This window comes from Drosophila innubila, assembly GCF_004354385.1.
Source record: "Drosophila innubila isolate TH190305 chromosome 2R unlocalized genomic scaffold, UK_Dinn_1.0 1_C_2R, whole genome shotgun sequence".
NCBI lineage: Eukaryota > Metazoa > Arthropoda > Insecta > Diptera > Drosophilidae > Drosophila > Drosophila innubila.
The window spans coordinates 11333300-11351476 of NW_022995374.1; the positions used below are offsets into that span (position 1 = coordinate 11333300).

At 38.4% G+C, this 18177-nt stretch overlaps 3 protein-coding genes across 5 annotated transcripts; 1 reads left to right on the plus strand and 2 right to left on the minus strand.

Annotated features, from left to right (window-relative positions):
* Window positions 1–36: 36 nt before the first annotated feature.
* On the minus strand, window positions 37–1239 carry LOC117782817 (splicing factor YJU2). The gene is made up of 3 exons (XM_034619862.1): window positions 1161–1239; window positions 532–1100; window positions 37–470 (listed from the first exon to the last, which is right to left on the minus strand). The coding sequence occupies exons 1-3, from the start codon at window positions 1182–1184 to the stop codon at window positions 110–112; spliced, it is 954 nt and encodes a 317-aa protein (XP_034475753.1). The 5' UTR covers window positions 1185–1239; the 3' UTR covers window positions 37–109.
* Window positions 1240–1718: 479 nt separating this feature from the next.
* Window positions 1719–10232, minus strand: LOC117783894 (phosphatidylinositol phosphatase PTPRQ). Of its 2 annotated transcripts, none has more exons than XM_034621461.1 (18): window positions 10097–10232; window positions 7828–7999; window positions 7616–7754; window positions 7432–7544; window positions 6877–7371; window positions 6476–6634; window positions 5881–6168; window positions 5519–5823; window positions 5014–5317; window positions 4760–4951; window positions 4571–4696; window positions 4141–4479; window positions 3500–4076; window positions 2926–3125; window positions 2787–2857; window positions 2590–2724; window positions 2160–2534; window positions 1719–2099 (listed from the first exon to the last, which is right to left on the minus strand). In XM_034621461.1, the coding sequence occupies exons 2-18, from the start codon at window positions 7973–7975 to the stop codon at window positions 1746–1748; spliced, it is 4320 nt and encodes a 1439-aa protein (XP_034477352.1). In that variant the 5' UTR covers window positions 7976–7999; window positions 10097–10232; the 3' UTR covers window positions 1719–1745. The 2 variants fall into 2 exon arrangements, with proteins under 2 accessions (XP_034477352.1, XP_034477351.1); XM_034621460.1 differs by having other exon boundaries at window positions 7616–7757.
* Window positions 10233–11189: 957 nt separating this feature from the next.
* On the plus strand, window positions 11190–17881 carry LOC117783111 (lissencephaly-1 homolog). Of its 2 annotated transcripts, none has more exons than XM_034620314.1 (8): window positions 11190–11324; window positions 14868–14978; window positions 15051–15351; window positions 15421–15577; window positions 15648–15825; window positions 15886–16021; window positions 16225–16576; window positions 16648–17881. In XM_034620314.1, the coding sequence occupies exons 2-8, from the start codon at window positions 14941–14943 to the stop codon at window positions 16719–16721; spliced, it is 1236 nt and encodes a 411-aa protein (XP_034476205.1). In that variant the 5' UTR covers window positions 11190–11324; window positions 14868–14940; the 3' UTR covers window positions 16722–17881. The 2 variants fall into 2 exon arrangements, with proteins under 2 accessions (XP_034476205.1, XP_034476206.1); XM_034620315.1 differs by having other exon boundaries at window positions 11242–11262.
* Window positions 17882–18177: the final 296 nt, after the last annotated feature.

Genomic DNA, 18177 nt, shown 5'->3' on the forward strand with positions numbered 1-18177 from the left:
AATAGTTGCATTAGCATAGCTAAAATACAGATTGAATTATGGTTTATGACAGAATTTATTTGGTAAAAAAGGGCTTAATTAAAATCAAAAATGTATATAAATGCCCAGGTCAATTGGAATCCTCAGAACTGTCGCTATATGCAGCTAAGAGAGATAAACCTGCTGGTGCTGCTGGCTTAGAGGTAGCACTTGAAGTAGTAGTTGTTGTTGTTGCTGCTGCTGTGGCAGATGTAGAGGCACTTGGGGCAGCTATGTTTGCCTTGGGCTTAACCAGCACCAAGGGCGTCTTGCGTTTCACCAGTGACTGTGCAGTGGAAGAAGCGTTGCTGGGCGCAGTTACTACTTTTGGTTTGGCCATTTTGGCTGGTGGTGGTGCTGGCAATGCTGTGTCCTCTTCCTTCACTTCCTCAATAATTTCTTCAGAGATAATACGTGTGCCGCCCTCCGCTTTGCTCTTAAAGTTCACCGATCTAGTAATATGTAATATGTTAAAATAGATTTCACTCTATATTCTAGCAGACAAAATCTTACTTGACGAACGCCTCATCCTCACGTTCCTCGCGCTCCAAACGTTCGCGTTCCGTTTCAACAGTGTTATACTGCTCCAGCATGGTGGTGTAGTCAACAGTTTGCTGACGTCTGTTTAGGTCGCGCAACTCCTCGAGACTCTCAAGCATTTCAATTTCATTGCGAGACTGTTGGGTGCGATTTTCCAGCAATTTCATAGGATTGTTTGCCTCCTCCTCGCGTGCTTCCTGCTCCTCACGACGTGCCTGCTCTTCGGCCAATTTGAGTGCCATAAAATTACGTGTGGCGCCTGCTTCAATCTCGTAGTCAGTGTTCTGTGGATCTGTTTTAAAGGAGATCTCCTGCAGGCAACGCGTACACTTGATGTAGAATCTGTAAATGCGTATGCCCAAATATGTTTCATTCTCCACATCCTCCTTGCGGGCATTGAACTTCTTGCCTTTGTAAATGTATTCGCCGCAGGTTTTGCATCTCATGTTAAACGGAGCCATCAATCGCACTGTGTATTGACGATTTTTGGCCAATTTCATGCGCGGTATCTTCGACGGGTCGAAGTCCGGCGGATAGTATTTCTATAAGGAAATCATGGTTAATCGGGCAATCCTCCACTGAAGTTAATTTCATTTACTCACATTTAAGACTTTACGCTCAGACATTTTATTATATTTTCCCTAAAGCTACCGCTGGAATTTTTATTTACGTTGGTTAAAGTGCCGTTTTCAGCGAGGGTTGCCCATCCGGTAAAAGTTTCCGATCTGGTTTGATTTTAGGTACTTAAAAAAATAAGTACATTTCCGCTAATGGGTATTCTTAATTTTTGAACCCTTTTTCGGTTTTTTTTTTGCTAGAATTTTTTAAATTTCTGCATAATTCTTCCAGGGCGGTGAAAAATATGCAAATATTTTCGATAGGTAACCGATAGAAGTGTGGTGGGATTCGCAAAATCTCTAAGCTCTTTTATCGTAAAGTATCGATAGATAGTGGTGAAATTTGACATCATTCTCGTCTGTCAGTTTGAAAACTACCGCCTAATTCAAATAAAATTGAGAAAACTAGCTAATTGCATGCCCAGCACCAATTAAGTTATATAATATATTTGTTTATTTTCACAGTATAATGCTCTTTGGCTATTATTGTTGCTTAGTTAGTATATACATATGTATAATACAATAAATACACACACATACTTATAAGATGTCACAAAATGCTCATTAAAATCAAATGGCACACTCTCCATTCTCAATACTTTGCCGACCATAACTGTTGCGCTCCGGCTGCTCATATAACGAATCCAAGTCCTTTGGCTTTCGTAATCCTCCAAATCGCACAGAGTGCTGCAATGCTGTGGATGAATTATCGCCGTTACCCAACTCTGGATCTGGAGTTTCCAGCACGGCGGCTTCAGCCAGGGGAAAACTGACTTTCTTTGTATGGGACATCGGCGGTGTGTTTGCCGATTTGGGGCGTCCTTCAAGCTTAAGCGCTGCACGTGGAATCTTGTGCTTGACCAGCTCGTAGGTGCAGGCGTAAAGGAACGTATACTGTTGTTGGGTTTGCACCATTTTCATGCGCTGTGGAAATAATAAAAAAGATCTTTAAAACCATTCTCAGCCTGCACTTTTTATTCTTACCTGAAAGCGTAATTTCTTTACAGTTTCGAATATATTTATTTTCGATTCACTCTTCAGGCGTTGCATTATCAAATCCAGACCAATAAAAGTTCCAGTACGCCCGACACCGGCACTACAGTGAACCACAATGGGTGAATAGTTGGGGCGTCTCTCGGCCTTAACTTTCTTCACAAAGGTAATCAGATGCATTGGATCATCGGGACAGCCATGATCGGGCCATTTCTTAAAGAATAAATGCACAACCTTCTCCTTTAAGCCATATTTCTCGTGGACCACACAAAGCTCGGTACGATCGTATATCTCAAAGCTTTCCTTGGATTTGATGGTGACGCTCAGACCCCGCATATTATATGGATAATACTCGTGACATTTAATCTGCAAAGGATTTGCATTAGTTAAGGATATATACAAGGATCTAGATCGATCTTACCGTATTGCCCTCTCGGAATTGCGTGACCTGAACAATAACGCGCACATTATGCTGTAGTATCATCCTCCAGAAATCCATAATACTCTCCGGCTTGGGACCCTGAGTTGCAATGTACTCCTTTTTTCGTGTGTGACCCTAAAAATCAATAATTCCTAGAGTTTTACAACTAATTGCAATGTATATTTAAAGATACATACGTCGATAAAAGAGGCATTGATATAGTCCGATCCTTCGCTATCTATGTCCAATATAACGCGATTTTTGTCGTCTGGAATGCAGAAATTGAGTTAAAGTGTTAATGTGATCTTTAACTTATCAAAATTAATTTAAACTCACAGGGATATATATCTGCATAGCGATTTTTATTGCTGCCCAGTTCAGAGGCCGCATAGCTCAATTCTAGAGCAACAACCGTGATTTCCTTAAACTCACGTGTCAGTTTCTCCGGCTTGGCCACTTCCGCATAGAATATGGCAAAGTTCTTGGCTATCACATTGCCAAATGGATCCTCAATGCCCTGACCAGAGTCGCGATGCCTGCGAAAAACAAAGGATTTTAATTCAGGGGCAGAAAATTATTTATTGTGACTTAATTAAATAAAAGTCAGTAAATTATTTTTATTGATAACTTGTTTAAAAAAAACTGTTAATGTTTTTTGATAACCAATCTACAATCTGTAGCATTGATAAAGTTTTTTCTTAATCTGTAAAACATTGATAATGATGACTTTCTTAGTTAAAAGTCTGTATACCAATTTTATTGATGACAGTTAATTCAATTTAAATACTTTTAATAAGAACTTTTATAAATAAAATTTACTAAATAATTTTTATTGATGACTCGAAAAACTATATCTATTAAATGTTATTAAAGAAAACATATCAATAAAAGGATCTAAATTAATACTCACCAGGCAATCCGCTTGCGCACCCAAAGCAGAATCAGACCCAGGATAAAGGCCAAGAGGAGGCAACTGCAGACGCTGACCAAGATCAGGGTCACCTTGATGGCCGCATCGGTCTTGAACTCCAGCAGCGCAGCATCATTGTAGCCTGAGCTTGTAAAGAGACGGACAACCATGTTGTACTCGGTGTTGGCGTTGAGGGGTCCATTGCAGTACCGCTTGCTCTGCACGGGACACTTGTCGGTGCCAATGATAAAGACGATCTCATCTTCCGTCATGTCACGTTTCTTTCTGGGATCCCAACGCTCTGGAGTGGTTTGATACTGATAAATGCAATCGCCACCCACTTGATCCCAGGATGATATGGGAGGCCAATCATCAGAGCCCAAGACATCGTGCTTTAATTCCGGCTCACCGGCACAATTCTTCTGTGACAGAAGCAGCGCTATATAGACAATATTTCCCGATGACGAGGTCAGAATATTGGCGGGCAGACGGACAATTGCCGAGCTTGTCGGATGATTTGTATCATAGGCGCTGACACGCATTTGACGGACGAGATCCTCACCCAGGTGTGTAGGTACTTCAATAAGAAACGATTTATATTCAATGGGGAGTTAAGTCATATATAATCAGAGAATACGTACAGCCCGAGGGGGATTGCCAATCTTTTTCGGCAGGTCTACTCAACGTGTCCACGCCTTTAGTCTTGACAGACACATTAACGGAGTAATTGTACTCCGGAAGTAGGTCTTTTTCCGTATAGGACATACGTCCCTTCTTATCGCTGGTATCGGGATCCACACGACGCTGAAATTTAATTTCCTGCTCATCTCGTTTGCCAGCAAAGTCCAAGATAAACCATTCGATCTGTCCATTCGATTTACAGGGTATAGTCCAGTTAATGGTCACATTGGCGCTGTACACTTGTGGATCGGGAGAAGGACCCTGCGACGTCACATTCAAGTCGACAACTGGTTCCGGCACTGTGGATCAGATATTTTGATGAGTTCATCATTTCGATAAAAAATTTACTGGAACTTTTTAATCAAAATTAGAGCTTAGTGGGTAGCTTACCATCTGGTTTCGTAGTGCCAATGAGAGGTGCCGTATACTGACCCAAGCCAAAATCATTCTGGGCCGCCACCTGCATAATGTACTTAACGGCCGGAGAAAGTTCGAGAAAAGTGAAAGTGTCACCGCCTGGAAAGATGATCCAAGGATTAGCAAAAGGTATAGAAAAGGGGTTTTGGGTAACTGAAGCACCTTTGGTATCAAATCTATTGGGCTCAATGACAGCCTCGCATGTGTTGGGCACAAAGTAATCGGCCTCGTAGCGCATGAGGAACGTCTGGTAGTACTTGATGGGTCCGTTAGGGTATTTGGGTGTCTGCCAGGTGAACTCCAGACTATTTTTCGTTATCACCTTGAGCGTCACGTTCTCCGGTTGATCGGGAACTGTAAGTGATAAACGATAATCCATTAGAACATTAAACATTGTTACCATTCCAGTCACTTACAGTAGCCCTTAGTAACCGTTTCACCGGTTATATTCCTCGGCTCGGAGGCCCCAGCCACATTATATAGCTGGACACTGCACATGTACGATGTGAACGGGGAGAGGGGCTCAATGATTGTCTGGAATCCCCTGCCCTCCCGATGACTCTCCACATATTTCTCGGCATAGGTATTTGGCACTTCCGCATTGGTCGAGCAACTGAAGTGCGCAAAGAATGTCTGGCAATTGTTATCGTAGTCCTGATTGTTGGCATTCAACTCCAGTCCGTGTGAGGTTGCGCCGCTGCCCGCCACCTGCAGTTTGATCTGAAAAAAAAAGATATTACCATACAATGCAAAATAGAGAAATACTAAAAAGTAATAATAAAAGTTACACTCGAGCACGACCTGAAGAGACCCTGTACTGCTTCTGTTTAAAAACATATTTTGAAAAATATTAAAAATGTTCCATGACGCAATCCAATTTTTGAAGTACAGGGTCTACTTATTGCCAAGAGTTAATCTAACCTTTTCATAATTTACAACAGCCGCCGTTGTCTCGACTTCAATCTGTCGCAGCTGTCCATCCAGATTCTCCTTGGTGAAGGGTATTATCTGAATTGTATACGCCTGACAGGCAAAAAGCTCCTTGTCGAACAGCACCGAATTATTGTCAATACTGACACTGAGGGCATCCACCACCTTGTCATCATCCATCCAGCCGGAAATACGATAGCCAGCGATGCAGAGATCAGCATACTCGGGAGTCTCCCAGTTTAACTCGATAGAGAAATTGCCGAGAGTGCTTCTTGGATCGAGTATCTGTGAGGGTTCTATCGCAACGATATTGATCGGGCTTATCAAGTCATTAATCTCAAAAGATCACTTACGATCCTCGCTCAGTGTGCTCTGGTCTTGGAACTTGCTACCCACACTTTCATTCAACGAGATGGCCACAATCTCCACATTGTAGGTGCCACAAGGTTGCAGATTTTTAAATAATACTGATGTCTCATTTGATAACTGCTCGTCGCTTTCATATTCCAATCGCTGTATAGGTCCTGTCAGATTCAGCCTGTAATAGGCCACACACTTGGGATGATCGCTGGGCGGTGACCAAAGCCATTGCAGCTCCGTGGCATTCACAATCTGATAGGGTCCCGAAACAGAGCTGGGTACTTTATATGATTAAAAAAAACCTTGGGATTAGTTTTGAAATTCATTGTATTTTCCAAAGGGAATTTGTACCAAAAATAAAAAGCATTCGCTCAAGGAAAATTTAAAATTTTTAAGGAACAAAAATATAATAACAGATATATATTTTTATATATTTGTTTAATCGTGGTAACTGTTGCCACGATCACCTATATCTCTTCAATTTTTAATTTATTTGTTACAGATTTATTAAAAACTTTCGGTTCTTAAATGGCTCCGATACTTAAAAATAACGGTTTTACTCTGTGACTCCTCCACACTCCTACTTACTTTTTTCAGCGGATGTAAACGTCTCGGAGGCCTTGGCTCGTGTATGGCGTTCCAGATTGATATATACCTCGATAGAGTACAGATCGCAGCCTTGAAGGTCACTGATTGTAAATTCCTTTAATGTGGTATCGTTGGAGGTATCGTTCCAATCGCACCTAGCTAAACAATTCAGATACATTTGAGCTCAGAGATATATATAATGTTGAAATTAATTCCTATACATTTTAAGTCAAAATATCTTTCAGTTAGTAAACTGAAACATTAACTAGACATTGAAAAAATGGGATTGAATCTTATAAAAAATATAAATAACTACAAAATTTACTTGAATATTTTCTTGGTTTCTTGTAATTTTTGAGTGCTGATTATAAGGATAATACTTTGTCCAAGAATGAACTCACCTGCTCTCGAAACCCATTTGTCCATTTCCACCGTTGGATCTGTTACAACTGTCGTATCATCCATCTGTACGGTTGTTGTGGTGATCTCCTCAACCGGTTCGCAATCAATGCGTCGCCATACGAAGGTATAATTGCCAATGCAACTCTTGTTTTCCGGGTCGATCCATGTGATGCGCGTGTCTCCATTGGAACGATTGCTAATGGTTAAGGTCAGTTCTCCCGGTTCCAGATACAGGGTTTCCACCAACATTGTAGTGTTGTCAACCGAGATTGATTCATTGTTCTTCGTGTTCAGGGTGACATTGTAGATGCGACAGGGCCACATATTAGTAAAAGTGTGGGTGTTTTCATCCTTTAATTGCTGCGCCGATCGTGAATTATCCAATGTCTCAGCCGAGATCTCAAAGGTCTTAACACAGGCGCGATCGCTGGTTTCCCAGCTGAGTTCAATTGTTGTTTCCGTCGCATTAATCGAGGTCAAAGTGGTTCGGGGCTCTACAGAAAATTGTGCTCTATAAGCAAATGATTTCCTGACTGAATTAAATCTTTTCCTACCCTTGTAATCCGTATAAGCAAATATGTTCTGATCAATTGGCGTTGCTCCCTCGACATCTACAGCCTTCAACGTTATAACATTCGTGTAGCCCGAACAGGGATCGAGATCCTCACTGTGAAAAGTTGTCAATATAATCCAAATTTTAAATGCAATCATTTAAATATTGATGTGCCTAGCTCTTACCAAACATGATCCTTGTTAGCCACAATTAAAGGTCCGCTGCCTGTGCGACATGTAATATTCTCAATGGTGTACTTATCCTTGTCCTCATCTCCAATGCTAAAGCTGAGCTTGTAAGTCGAGCTAACCACAACCAACTGCACCACTAAAAAAATACAATTTTTTAAGTTTTTATAAAAAAAAAGAGATTTACATAAAAAACTTCTGGTACTTACAATCATTGAGATCATGTTCGGTAACGGATCGAGCTGATGTTTGAGCCTGTACCTGTAATTGCACCTGGGACCAGGCCAATAGCAATGATATTAAGCTGACGAGTCCATAAAGCCGTGTCCTTGACTTCCCGTGTTTGTTGTGCCGCATCTTAGGACCACATTGCTCCGGATGCTGTTCAAATGCATTGCGAATTCGGAAGTTAAATCAAGTACAATGTCAACTCATATAAAAAGCATGCGAATTACGTATACGTATCGTAAACCGGTTAATCATTTCCTTCCACAAACAAAAACACAAACAATTAACTTTGTATCGAAAGTATTAACCCCACCATATATGTTAAGAAAGCAGCTCGTTAAAGTGCAATGAGCACATTTGTATTAATCAGACGCAAATCAATAAAGCAACAAATAAATACAAAAGCAACAACTGACTGATACGTGATATATAAGAATTTGGCAGTTCAAATGCTAATTATACGTTGTATTAACCATTATTTATTATAAACAAAGGAACAATTATTCAGCTACGTATAAGATTTGACCCGCTCTCTTTAGAAAAACACAAGCTATTTATCAAATCAGTCACATATTACTCATAACTCAATGATAATTATAAGTGTTTCTCTTTAAAGTTTAAACTATAGAGATTTTTGATAAGGGAATACAATTCTTAAATTAAATTTTATTTTTCTTATTAAGGATTCAGTTTTAATAACTTATTTTGTATATACAAAAGTGAAGACCTATATATAGTATTATTCATTTGCCGAATATTTTAGATATATTGTTTTGGATTATCTTGTATTTTTCCAACCGAATTCTTGAGTAAATTGAATTTGTCAAAGCTTATACCTCTCACAAATTTATGATAATTGCAAAGATTTTTCAACAAATTGAAAACAAAATGTAATCTTATATATGTACTTCATAATACATGTACTCATGTGCACATGTATTTAGTAAGTACTTTTAAGTATATGAGTCAAGTTCTTGGAGAAGAGTTTAACCACAAGTAAGAAATTGTGCAATTAAGAATCGTCTGGGATTGGCAATGAGCAAAAGTCGAATTCGCGATTGTAAATAAAGCAAGAAAGAAATATATGCGAGTAAGTATTTATACTTATATAGGGCTCACTTGACCAATGCCAAGTCCAGGGGATTGGGAAAAGCTTATCAAGGCACTTCACGGAAAATACGACTACTTCAGCTGCGAATCGAGTTTTGTTTTACGAAATACATTTAGAGATATAGATCATTATCTGAACAACCAATTGATTATTTGAATTTTTTTCAATATAACATGGTTAAACTGGAGCTTCAGTTTTAAATCTTATCACGTTCTACGCTCGTATAAACGATAGATATTTCGTAAGAGTATACCCGTATCCCGTATATATGTATATGTATATCTATATATAGTATATTCACTGCTGACGTTTTAATCAAACAAAAACAGGGCTAATTACTAATTTGGTGGCAGCAATCGCAACGACAGTCAGACAGTCATTGAGGAGAATAGATACACTTTAAAGCAAATAAAATTACATTTTTTTGATACTAGGAGTACTCGTATTATTAATAGCAGCGACATATTTTGTTATCTAGGTGACAAATTGTATTGGTGGCAAATAGTAGTACGGCAATTTCCAATGCTTGATTGTTTAAACAAATCAAACATATTGACAAGTAGCGCTAAAGAATTTCACGCTAATTTGAAAGCCACAAATCATCCAAGCACACGAATCATCGTCGTTCAAACAACAAATAAGCCAATAATAACAATTTAACGGTCATTGAAAGTAAACGCTGGAGTGTGCTGGGTATTTAGTATTTTATCATATCAGCAATATATAATCAGAGCAGCTCCTGATAACACACTGCATATGGCAAAGCTGATAAATTCTTGTTCTATACACTCACATGTACATATATATAAATATATATCTATTTAAGTATTGCAAGTTATTTTCATTAATAGTTTATGTTTATTGCTCCGTATTAAGGATGAGCTTCCGTTACAAATCAAATTACAAATCGCGCACAGATTGGCAGCACTTTTGATTTACTTATTTTTTAACTTTGAACCGTTATCATATAAGTTTGTATGTAAAAGAAGAGGCATGTGTAATGCTGATTAGAATCGCGTGGACTTGATAACGCCACTGCCATTAATTGGCGAATTATTTACATATTTTGGCAATTTGCTCATTGATTTGATTGGCATCAATCAATGCACATCATTATAAAACATTTTTAAAACACTCACAAATGGGTATCAAGATTTTTGTTGTTGTTGCTTCAAATACGCGCGACAAATTGTTTATAAGTTGCACTTTAGTATGCGCAACGATATGACGTTATTATTTATAACGAATAACCGTTTCCGTTGAGTGTTAGTCGACTACTGAGTGTAAAAATATAATAACACATGGGGCTGTATCATTCGGTTTCTACTGATAAGCAAAGTTTACTCCGACTTTATACGAGTAGGCACTAGTATTGTGTGTGTGTGCTTGTAATGTATAAAAGATAAAAAAAATAACAAACAAAATATTGCAGTTTAGATGTAAGTTGATGCATTTGCAGTGCTGGACAATTTCTTTTGAGTTTCTGCCAGTAAAATTATAACATGCAGTTTAAAAATAAAAAAATTCGAAATGAGCGCCAAACATTGAAGACCAGAGTAAATATGTTGCACCTTTGGTTGCCAGAAAAAGGTCGAAGAACAGTTCTAGGTCTTTTTTTCAATTTTAAACCAAGTATTTATTTTGAAAGTCTTCATGATTTTTGTTTAAAGCCAGTTGAATTTCAGTTTTGTTGTTTATTTTGAATAGAAATTAAAACAACTAAAAATTACCCCTGGTTGTGACCAAGTCACAACATTCAATAAAATAATTGCCCTTATATATTTAATCAAATGTCGAAATATTTCAAAAGCATCGAAACTTTTCGCGAATTTATTTTTTGTACTAAGTTGCCACACATTTCAAAGCAGTGCGCCATCTTTTATCTGCTTGAGAAATTAAGTACGCCACCTATGTTTTTTTTTACATTATTACTAGTGCAAAACACAGCTGCATATTCGACATATCGATACTGTCGTCGATTGTCTTGCAGCACCAGTGCTGCCAGGTGTTGTGCGCCTGCTTAAGCTAGATTCTAAGAAGAATAAGCTAAGTTCTCTTTTGTTTAATTTTACTATTCAAAATTATCCATGTTACGAATACTGTTGTTACTGGAATATGCTATAAGACTTTAAAATACTATATACTATAAGCTATTTGCAAATTTTATTGGCTATTTCATTTTCAAATATGCTAGATCTACCCTAAAATAAGCTTATCTGGCAACACTGCAGCTCTAACTTTAGCATCGATACGTCGAAAGCATCGAAAGGTATTGGAAGCATTTGTCGCCGCGCTTCACTTCTGCGTAATTATTTTTCAATTAATTAAAAATAATATAAGTTGAGAGTACATAAAATAACAGTTTGAGTAAGTATGCGTAGTGTGCCTTGAAATACGTTCAATAATCGCAAGTGCACGCGCTGAAACGCATAGTCAAGTCATTTTTGCAAAGTGTCGTTTGTGCGAAGGCAACGCAGCAACGAAGTGTATGTAATGGGCAAATAGGAAAAAGAAAAATTTGTCATATGTATGGACACTGGCAGTGTATTGGTGCGCGATTAGACGAGAAAGAAACTAAACCCCATTATAAACGTTATTGTTTTATTGTAAATGTGCGTGTTTTACAAATGTATTTGGCCTTTTTCAATTTTGCATATTGCCTTTTCTAAGCGCTGCGACAGCGACGCTGACTGCGCTGCTCATTCAAGATGGCCGTCGTAACAGTTTTTATTTTTCGTCAGTGTCAGTGTTGTTGCTGTTGTTGTTATTGTGTTCATATGCGAATGTGTGTTTGTATGTTGTATGTTTTTGTTATTGAAAAGCAAAGGCAACAAGCAAAAGTTATGCAAATAATTCTGCCAAGTGTAAACTAAAGTGTGTATGCATGTACGAAAGTACAATAAAATTCAAAAGGTGTAAAAAATAAAAACAATTTAAGCTCTTCTTCTTGCTTACAACCACCAAGAGCGATGACACATCGCCCCTGCGTCAGTTTAGTGTCACTGTGTGTGTGTGTGTTTTTTTTTTGCGCATGTATCCTCCTTTTCCCCATGCTCCTCGTTCGCTACAGAATCGATCGATTTTTACACAGAACAAACACCACCAGACGACGATTCCCATTCCCATTTCTTGGCCTGCACCCAACACCTCTAACAGCTTTAAACATGGGCCAAAGATAAAATGAAACCAGTTCTTCAAATGCAGCTAGTCCGAGAGTTGGTAGAAATCTTGTTTTTATTATATTTTTTACAGTTTTCCGTTTTGGGCTGCTTTGGCATTGGCCATCGTACACATGTATACACACACACACACACACATTCATACATACGCTAACAAAACTTACATGTTGTGTCTTTGGAATCTGGGCCCGTATATAGCATTGTTAACAGTGCTCGATGCAATTCCCAGAACGTGTGCAATTTGCTAAGCTAAGCTGGTTTTTTTTTTTAAGTCTGGAGTCATCTAGTCTGAAACTGTGGAGTGTGCAGATTTGTCCGCAATTTACTGCTGCCATTATCTACTGAGTTTGTTTTCTGATACTTTAAGCCCTTTGTTTTAGAAGGTCTGCTAAAATCTCTTCATCAATGTATTTTTCTCTCCCTCTCTCTATCTTTTCGTTTTGTTTTCATCAATTGTCTTATCTGCTAAATGTTTGCTCACGAGCCTATATATTTATGTGTACATATGTACTTTCGTTTGTCCGACTTTCCCAGCTAAAGGTTATTGTTAATGCGAATTAACTGTCTCGTGTCTAGACAGATGTTGGCAGGTGTATCTAGCAGTTCCCCAAGCGATAACTGATAGTCGATACTTTTACTTGATTTGCTGCATTACCAAATTCTTACAATGTCGTGTGTGGGTGCGAGTGTGTGTGTGAATTAATCAAACATACAAAGAGTGAGCGTGCAATAAATATGCAAGTGCACAAGCAAGTGCAAGGTCTCCATTGCGCTCTTTTGCACACTTACGCTCTCTCTTTTTCTTAGAGAGAGAGAAAGATAGTGTGTGTGTGAGTGGTGAGAGAGAGCTTAATTGCATCCTTATACAATGTATGTGTGAATGCAGCCCTGGCATCAGACTTCTAAGCGAATGCTTGTGCATGTGCATGTATATAAAATTTCTATTTACAATTCAAATTAGAATATAGAATACCTTAAGCAAACATGAGAATACTTATGAATGTATATTTGTATGAAGGTACAATTATTGTGTGGGCATCAGCTGGTTGGTAACCCTTTTATTCGCAGTTGTTGTTGCTTGTACGCCTTTTAAATCTTGCAGCGTGTGACCCAAACGCCCCCTCGTAGCGGTATTTATAGTTGTTGTTGTTGTCGGTGCTGCTGTGGGACACCGTTACTAGCTACCCACACAGTTACATAGTTAGATAGCAGTTACAAGGCGCATGCCTCTGTGTATTGGAATGCTCTGGCCCCAATAGGAATAAAACGCACGCCTGGTTGCCACAACAAAACGGTTGTTGTCGTTGTCCGGCATTAGACACCTCCTTACCCCTACCTCCCTCCCACCCGGCAAACCAACTAATCAACCCACGCGCGTTCCGTTAATACGCGTGACGTTAGTTCTGACTTTTTGTGTTATGTATTGATTTTTTTATTTTATATTTAGATGCGCAGTTGAAGGAGCGCTTCATTCTATCATTTTTTTGTGGTAGTTTTAACTACTCCCAGTGTGAACGTGTCTTAACAGCTGATAAAGGCAGACTTCGCTCTCGCAATGTGTTCCAGGCGTGAGTCATGGATAATTTCAATGCCGACGTCGGCGTCGTCGCAAAAAGTTTCAACGCTTGAACTCGTTTGGTCAGTTTTCGTTAAATGTAAATACATATGTACATATATATGTGTGTGTGTAGATATGCCTTGAATTAAGCAGCTAGTTCAAAAATCGTTAAATATTATTTGGCGATGGTTAAACATCCAAAAATAATAATCAAACGTCATTTCCTCGTTTCAAGTGTGTGATTGTCGTTGTGTATGTGTGTGCTTCTAAGCTTGGACTTTGTTTTGCGTCTCTCTTTCGCTTGCGTTATTTACTTATAAGAAGTTGCTTGAACTGCCGTTAGATCTTGCTAATTGGCTTTGTCAGCGTCGCTTGTAACTTTACTGTAGTTGGCAACACTGTCGCCGTCCATCGCCAAATGCTTATCAGGAAATAAAAACAAAAAACTAGCGCGTTATGCTTTCGTTTACTTTTCACTGATTCGTTTAGTTTGATAGTCGCTTTATTGCGTGCCACCTGTGATTTGTTATTGCTTATTTTTTTGTTTTCGGTTGCTCCCTGTATTGAGCACCTTGAATTAATTGAATTGTTGAATTGAGTGCCTGATAAAGCAACTAACAGCTGTTGCTGTTTTGACTACAAGTACATTTTTGGAAGCTGTTAACAGTATCGATACATCAAAATGGATATCAACCGCAAACAGAGTTGCATTTGAGCAAAGGAGGTTACTGCTTCCTGATTGGCTGTTGATCTTGTTGAGCTTTAGGTTTTGCAAACAATGCGCGCTTTAATGGCGACTTCTCGAACGAAAATTTGTTGTGCCAGAAACACAGAAAACAAAACGAAACAATTCGGAGGCTGCTGATGATAATTATGTTGATCATCATGCTTCACGCTGCGAAACAATGAAGTACAACAGAAGAAGTTGACGAAGAAGAAGAAGAATGATGAGTATGCATGCCAAATATGTGTTGCGTCTTGTGGCAACATTGCCAAAATAATAACAAAACAAAAAAGATAAAAAAAAAATTATGTGGGTGACTTGCCCCTTTGCGAAACTTGCCTTTTCATTTTGTGAAACTAATTTCCTGTTCAGTCATTCATTTATTGTACTGAAGTGGTTTATACACACGGTATGCTTGATCGTTTCTCTGCCTGTCTTTGTCATTGCAGCATTGCACAATAAGGCAACAACAAATCGAAGTCACAGCGAAAGAATTGAAGCTCGGCCGAACCGAAGAACAGCATGAAAATGGTGTTGTCGCAGCGGCAGCGCGATGAGCTGTAAGTATCCATTTATCCATACCTAATATCATTCAAATATCTTCCATTACCTAATTATTTAATTGATTGCAGTAACCAAGCGATTGCCGATTATTTGGGCTCAAATGGCTATGCCGATTCACTGGAAACCTTTCGCAAGGAGGCCGATCTCAGCACAGAAGCGGAAAAGAAGTTTGGTGGCCTGCTAGAAAAGAAATGGACGTCTGTCATTCGACTGCAGAAGAAGGTTATGGAACTAGAGGCTAAGCTAACGGAAGCTGAGAAGGAGGTCATCGAGGGTGCGCCCACAAAGAACAAACGCACGCCTGGCGAATGGATACCCAGGCCCCCAGAGAAATACTCGCTGACAGGGCATCGTGCAAGCATAACGAGGGTAAGGCAATAACAACAAACTGCCAAGGATCTATCAATTAATTATTGCCCAATTTAAATTTCAATTCAGGTTATATTTCATCCAATATTCGGTCTCATGGTCTCGGCTTCGGAAGATGCGACCATAAAGATATGGGATTTCGAAACTGGCGAATATGAGCGTAGTCTCAAAGGACACACCGACTCTGTGCAGGATGTGGCATTCGATGCGCAGGGCAAACTATTAGGTGACTTCAATCTCACCATCATTCAGCATAATTTCATCTTTTAACTATAAATTTTGTATAATTTTTGCAGCCTCCTGCAGCGCTGATTTGTCCATCAAACTGTGGGATTTCCAACAGAGCTACGAGTGTGTTAAAACCATGCATGGTCACGATCACAATGTGTCCTCGGTGGCCTTTGTGCCCGCCGGTGACTATGTGCTATCCGCATCGCGTGATCGCACCATCAAAATGTGGGAGGTGGCCACAGGGTAAGTTATATTCGACTTTCTAATTTTAAACTATAGCTAATCGATTCTTTTGTTCATCAGCTACTGCGTAAAAACCTACACCGGACATCGGGAGTGGGTGCGAATGGTGCGAGTGCACATTGAAGGCAGCATCTTTGCCACATGCTCAAATGATCACACAATACGCGTTTGGTTGACGAATTCAAAAGACTGCAAGGTAAGCAAGAAAGAAGAAGGAAGGAATTCCTATAACAAGGGGATGATGATCTTAGACACTTTTCTGGGGTTTATTCTTTTTAAAAAGATGCTTCTTTCCTCCCTTGTGAATTTATTATCAAATAAAGTTCGGAAAGTCCGATCTTTTCTCAATTCATTTATCTTGCTTTATTTTCTCTAATGTGAATTTCTTATGCTGTGCAGGTTGAATTACGCGATCATGAGCACACGGTGGAATGCATTGCCTGGGCACCAGAGGCAGCCGCATCAGCGATAAATGAGGCAGCAGGCGCTGATAACAAAAAGGGTCATCATCAGGGACCATTCCTGGCATCTGGTTCACGTGACAAAACCATACGCATTTGGGATGTGAGCGTTGGTCTCTGCTTGCTCACATTATCCGGTCACGACAATTGGGTGCGTGGCTTGGCATTCCATCCGGGTGGCAAATATCTAGTATCGGCCAGTGATGATAAGACCATAAGGGTCTGGGATTTGCGCAACAAACGATGCATGAAGACGCTATATGCGCATCAGCATTTCTGTACATCCATTGGTGAGTAAAAACACAAACTTTTGCATTACATTTCTCGTTAATCAAGCGTATTTCTCTCATATAATTTTTAGATTTTCACAAAGCGCATCCGTATGTCATTTCCGGCAGTGTGGATCAAACAGTTAAAGTTTGGGAATGTCGTTAGGAACTCAGCAAAGGACTTGCTTATTTCTCTCAATTTAAACATAATTAATAAAGCTATAATATTTATATATAAATAAATATATACAAACATTTATATTTAAATATGCAAATCACACAACAACACACAGTCTCAGCCACCTTTACTAGATGCGTCAATGCAATATATACATATATATAAACGTATTTATGAATATATTTATATGTATATCAGTATGTTTAAAGTTAAATTCGAGAAAGCAACAAATTTGCAAAACAGAGTAAAACAAAACGAAATATTTATTTAATTTACGGCCTCCTTATTAACTTACCATCCTACCAACTATATACAAAGTAAATGCATATTTATATATATATTATACATATATACATTTAAATATAAATACGACTACTGTTAATTTAGACGCTGTGTAGACCCACGCCTCGAAAATACAACAACAACAAAAACGTTAACTAAACAAGAAACGCCCACAAAGCACGCTCGCTAGCCGACAAAACTTAAGATCTGTAGTTAAATTTTCGTAGTTATTTTTGTGAGTGGAAAAGTTATTTGAAGAAAAATATATGTAACGAAACAAAAATCAATTATACAACTAAATGTTTTTGTCAAATCCAAATGTTTAAATCACTCACACAGTCGATAATATAGCGAAACTACACACAAATTGACTATTTTGCATAAAAGCGCATATTTCATATTAATAGATGAATTCATGCCACGCCCTCGCGCAATACAAAAGTTCAACCAAAACCACAACAACAACAGCAAAACGCAAAAGTATTTTCTATTATATTATTATAAAACGCAGAGCGAACGAACGATTTATAAACAAAAGCAATTTGTTAATGAGGAATTACTTGAAATTTTATTTAAATATGAAATTGAATTGAAATTATTCCAAATTTAACAATGACACCGCTTTTACTGAATGATTTTCGAACTAAGCTCTTAGTTTTGTGTTCTTTTTTGCTAAAGGATCTAAACAAAAACAAAAGTAAAAATACCAGACAAGGTATACAAACAAAATAAACCTATAAAATGTGTACAAGTTTAAGTTTGCTTTAAGTTCAAAATATGATTTACGTTAGAAAAAATGCTGCAAATTTAATTATAATTAAGTGTTCTAAGTGCAAACGCAAAAATATAGTAGTATATGTAAACAATAATGATTATTTGTGGAACATTGAAAACATTTCGTATATAGAAGAAGAACAACAAGAGGATTGTGGATTTAAACTAAACTAAAACAAAAACTAATGTAAACAATAAAAACTTGCTTCTTCAAGAAACAAGACAAAAACAAATCGAAAATCGAAGAATTAATGGCATTTGATATGCTCTGTACCCATGGATTTTGGTGCTCTTAGCGTTATTGATACAGATCCATCCAAGAGCTGGTTACAGGGTATTGCATATTCGAGCAATCTCGATTATAGCTTTCAAGCTCTCGTATTTGATG

Excerpts from the sequence above, each read along its gene's own strand:
- LOC117782817 (XM_034619862.1), bottom strand. The coding sequence starts at position 1,184 with ATGTCTGAGCGTAAAGTCTTAAAT. Across the intron at positions 1,101-1,160 it reads CTGAGCGTAAAGTCTTAAAT|AAATACTATCCGCCGGACTT; the intron begins GTGAGTAAATGA and ends ATTTCCTTATAG. Across the intron at positions 471-531 it reads GAGGATGAGGCGTTCGTCAA|ATCGGTGAACTTTAAGAGCA; the intron begins GTAAGATTTTGT and ends ACATATTACTAG.
- LOC117783894 (XM_034621460.1), bottom strand. The coding sequence starts at position 7,975 with ATGCGGCACAACAAACACGGGAAGTCAAGGACACGGCTTTATGGACTC. Across the intron at positions 3,126-3,499 it reads GTGCGCAAGCGGATTGCCTG|GCATCGCGACTCTGGTCAGG; the intron begins GTGAGTATTAAT and ends TGTTTTTCGCAG. Across the intron at positions 2,100-2,159 it reads TAAAGAAATTACGCTTTCAG|CGCATGAAAATGGTGCAAAC; the intron begins GTAAGAATAAAA and ends TTATTTCCACAG.
- LOC117783111 (XM_034620314.1), top strand. The coding sequence starts at position 14,941 with ATGAAAATGGTGTTGTCGCAGCGGCAGCGCGATGAGCT. Across the intron at positions 15,352-15,420 it reads ATCGTGCAAGCATAACGAGG|GTTATATTTCATCCAATATT; the intron begins GTAAGGCAATAA and ends ATTTCAATTCAG. Across the intron at positions 16,577-16,647 it reads GCATTTCTGTACATCCATTG|ATTTTCACAAAGCGCATCCG; the intron begins GTGAGTAAAAAC and ends TATAATTTTTAG.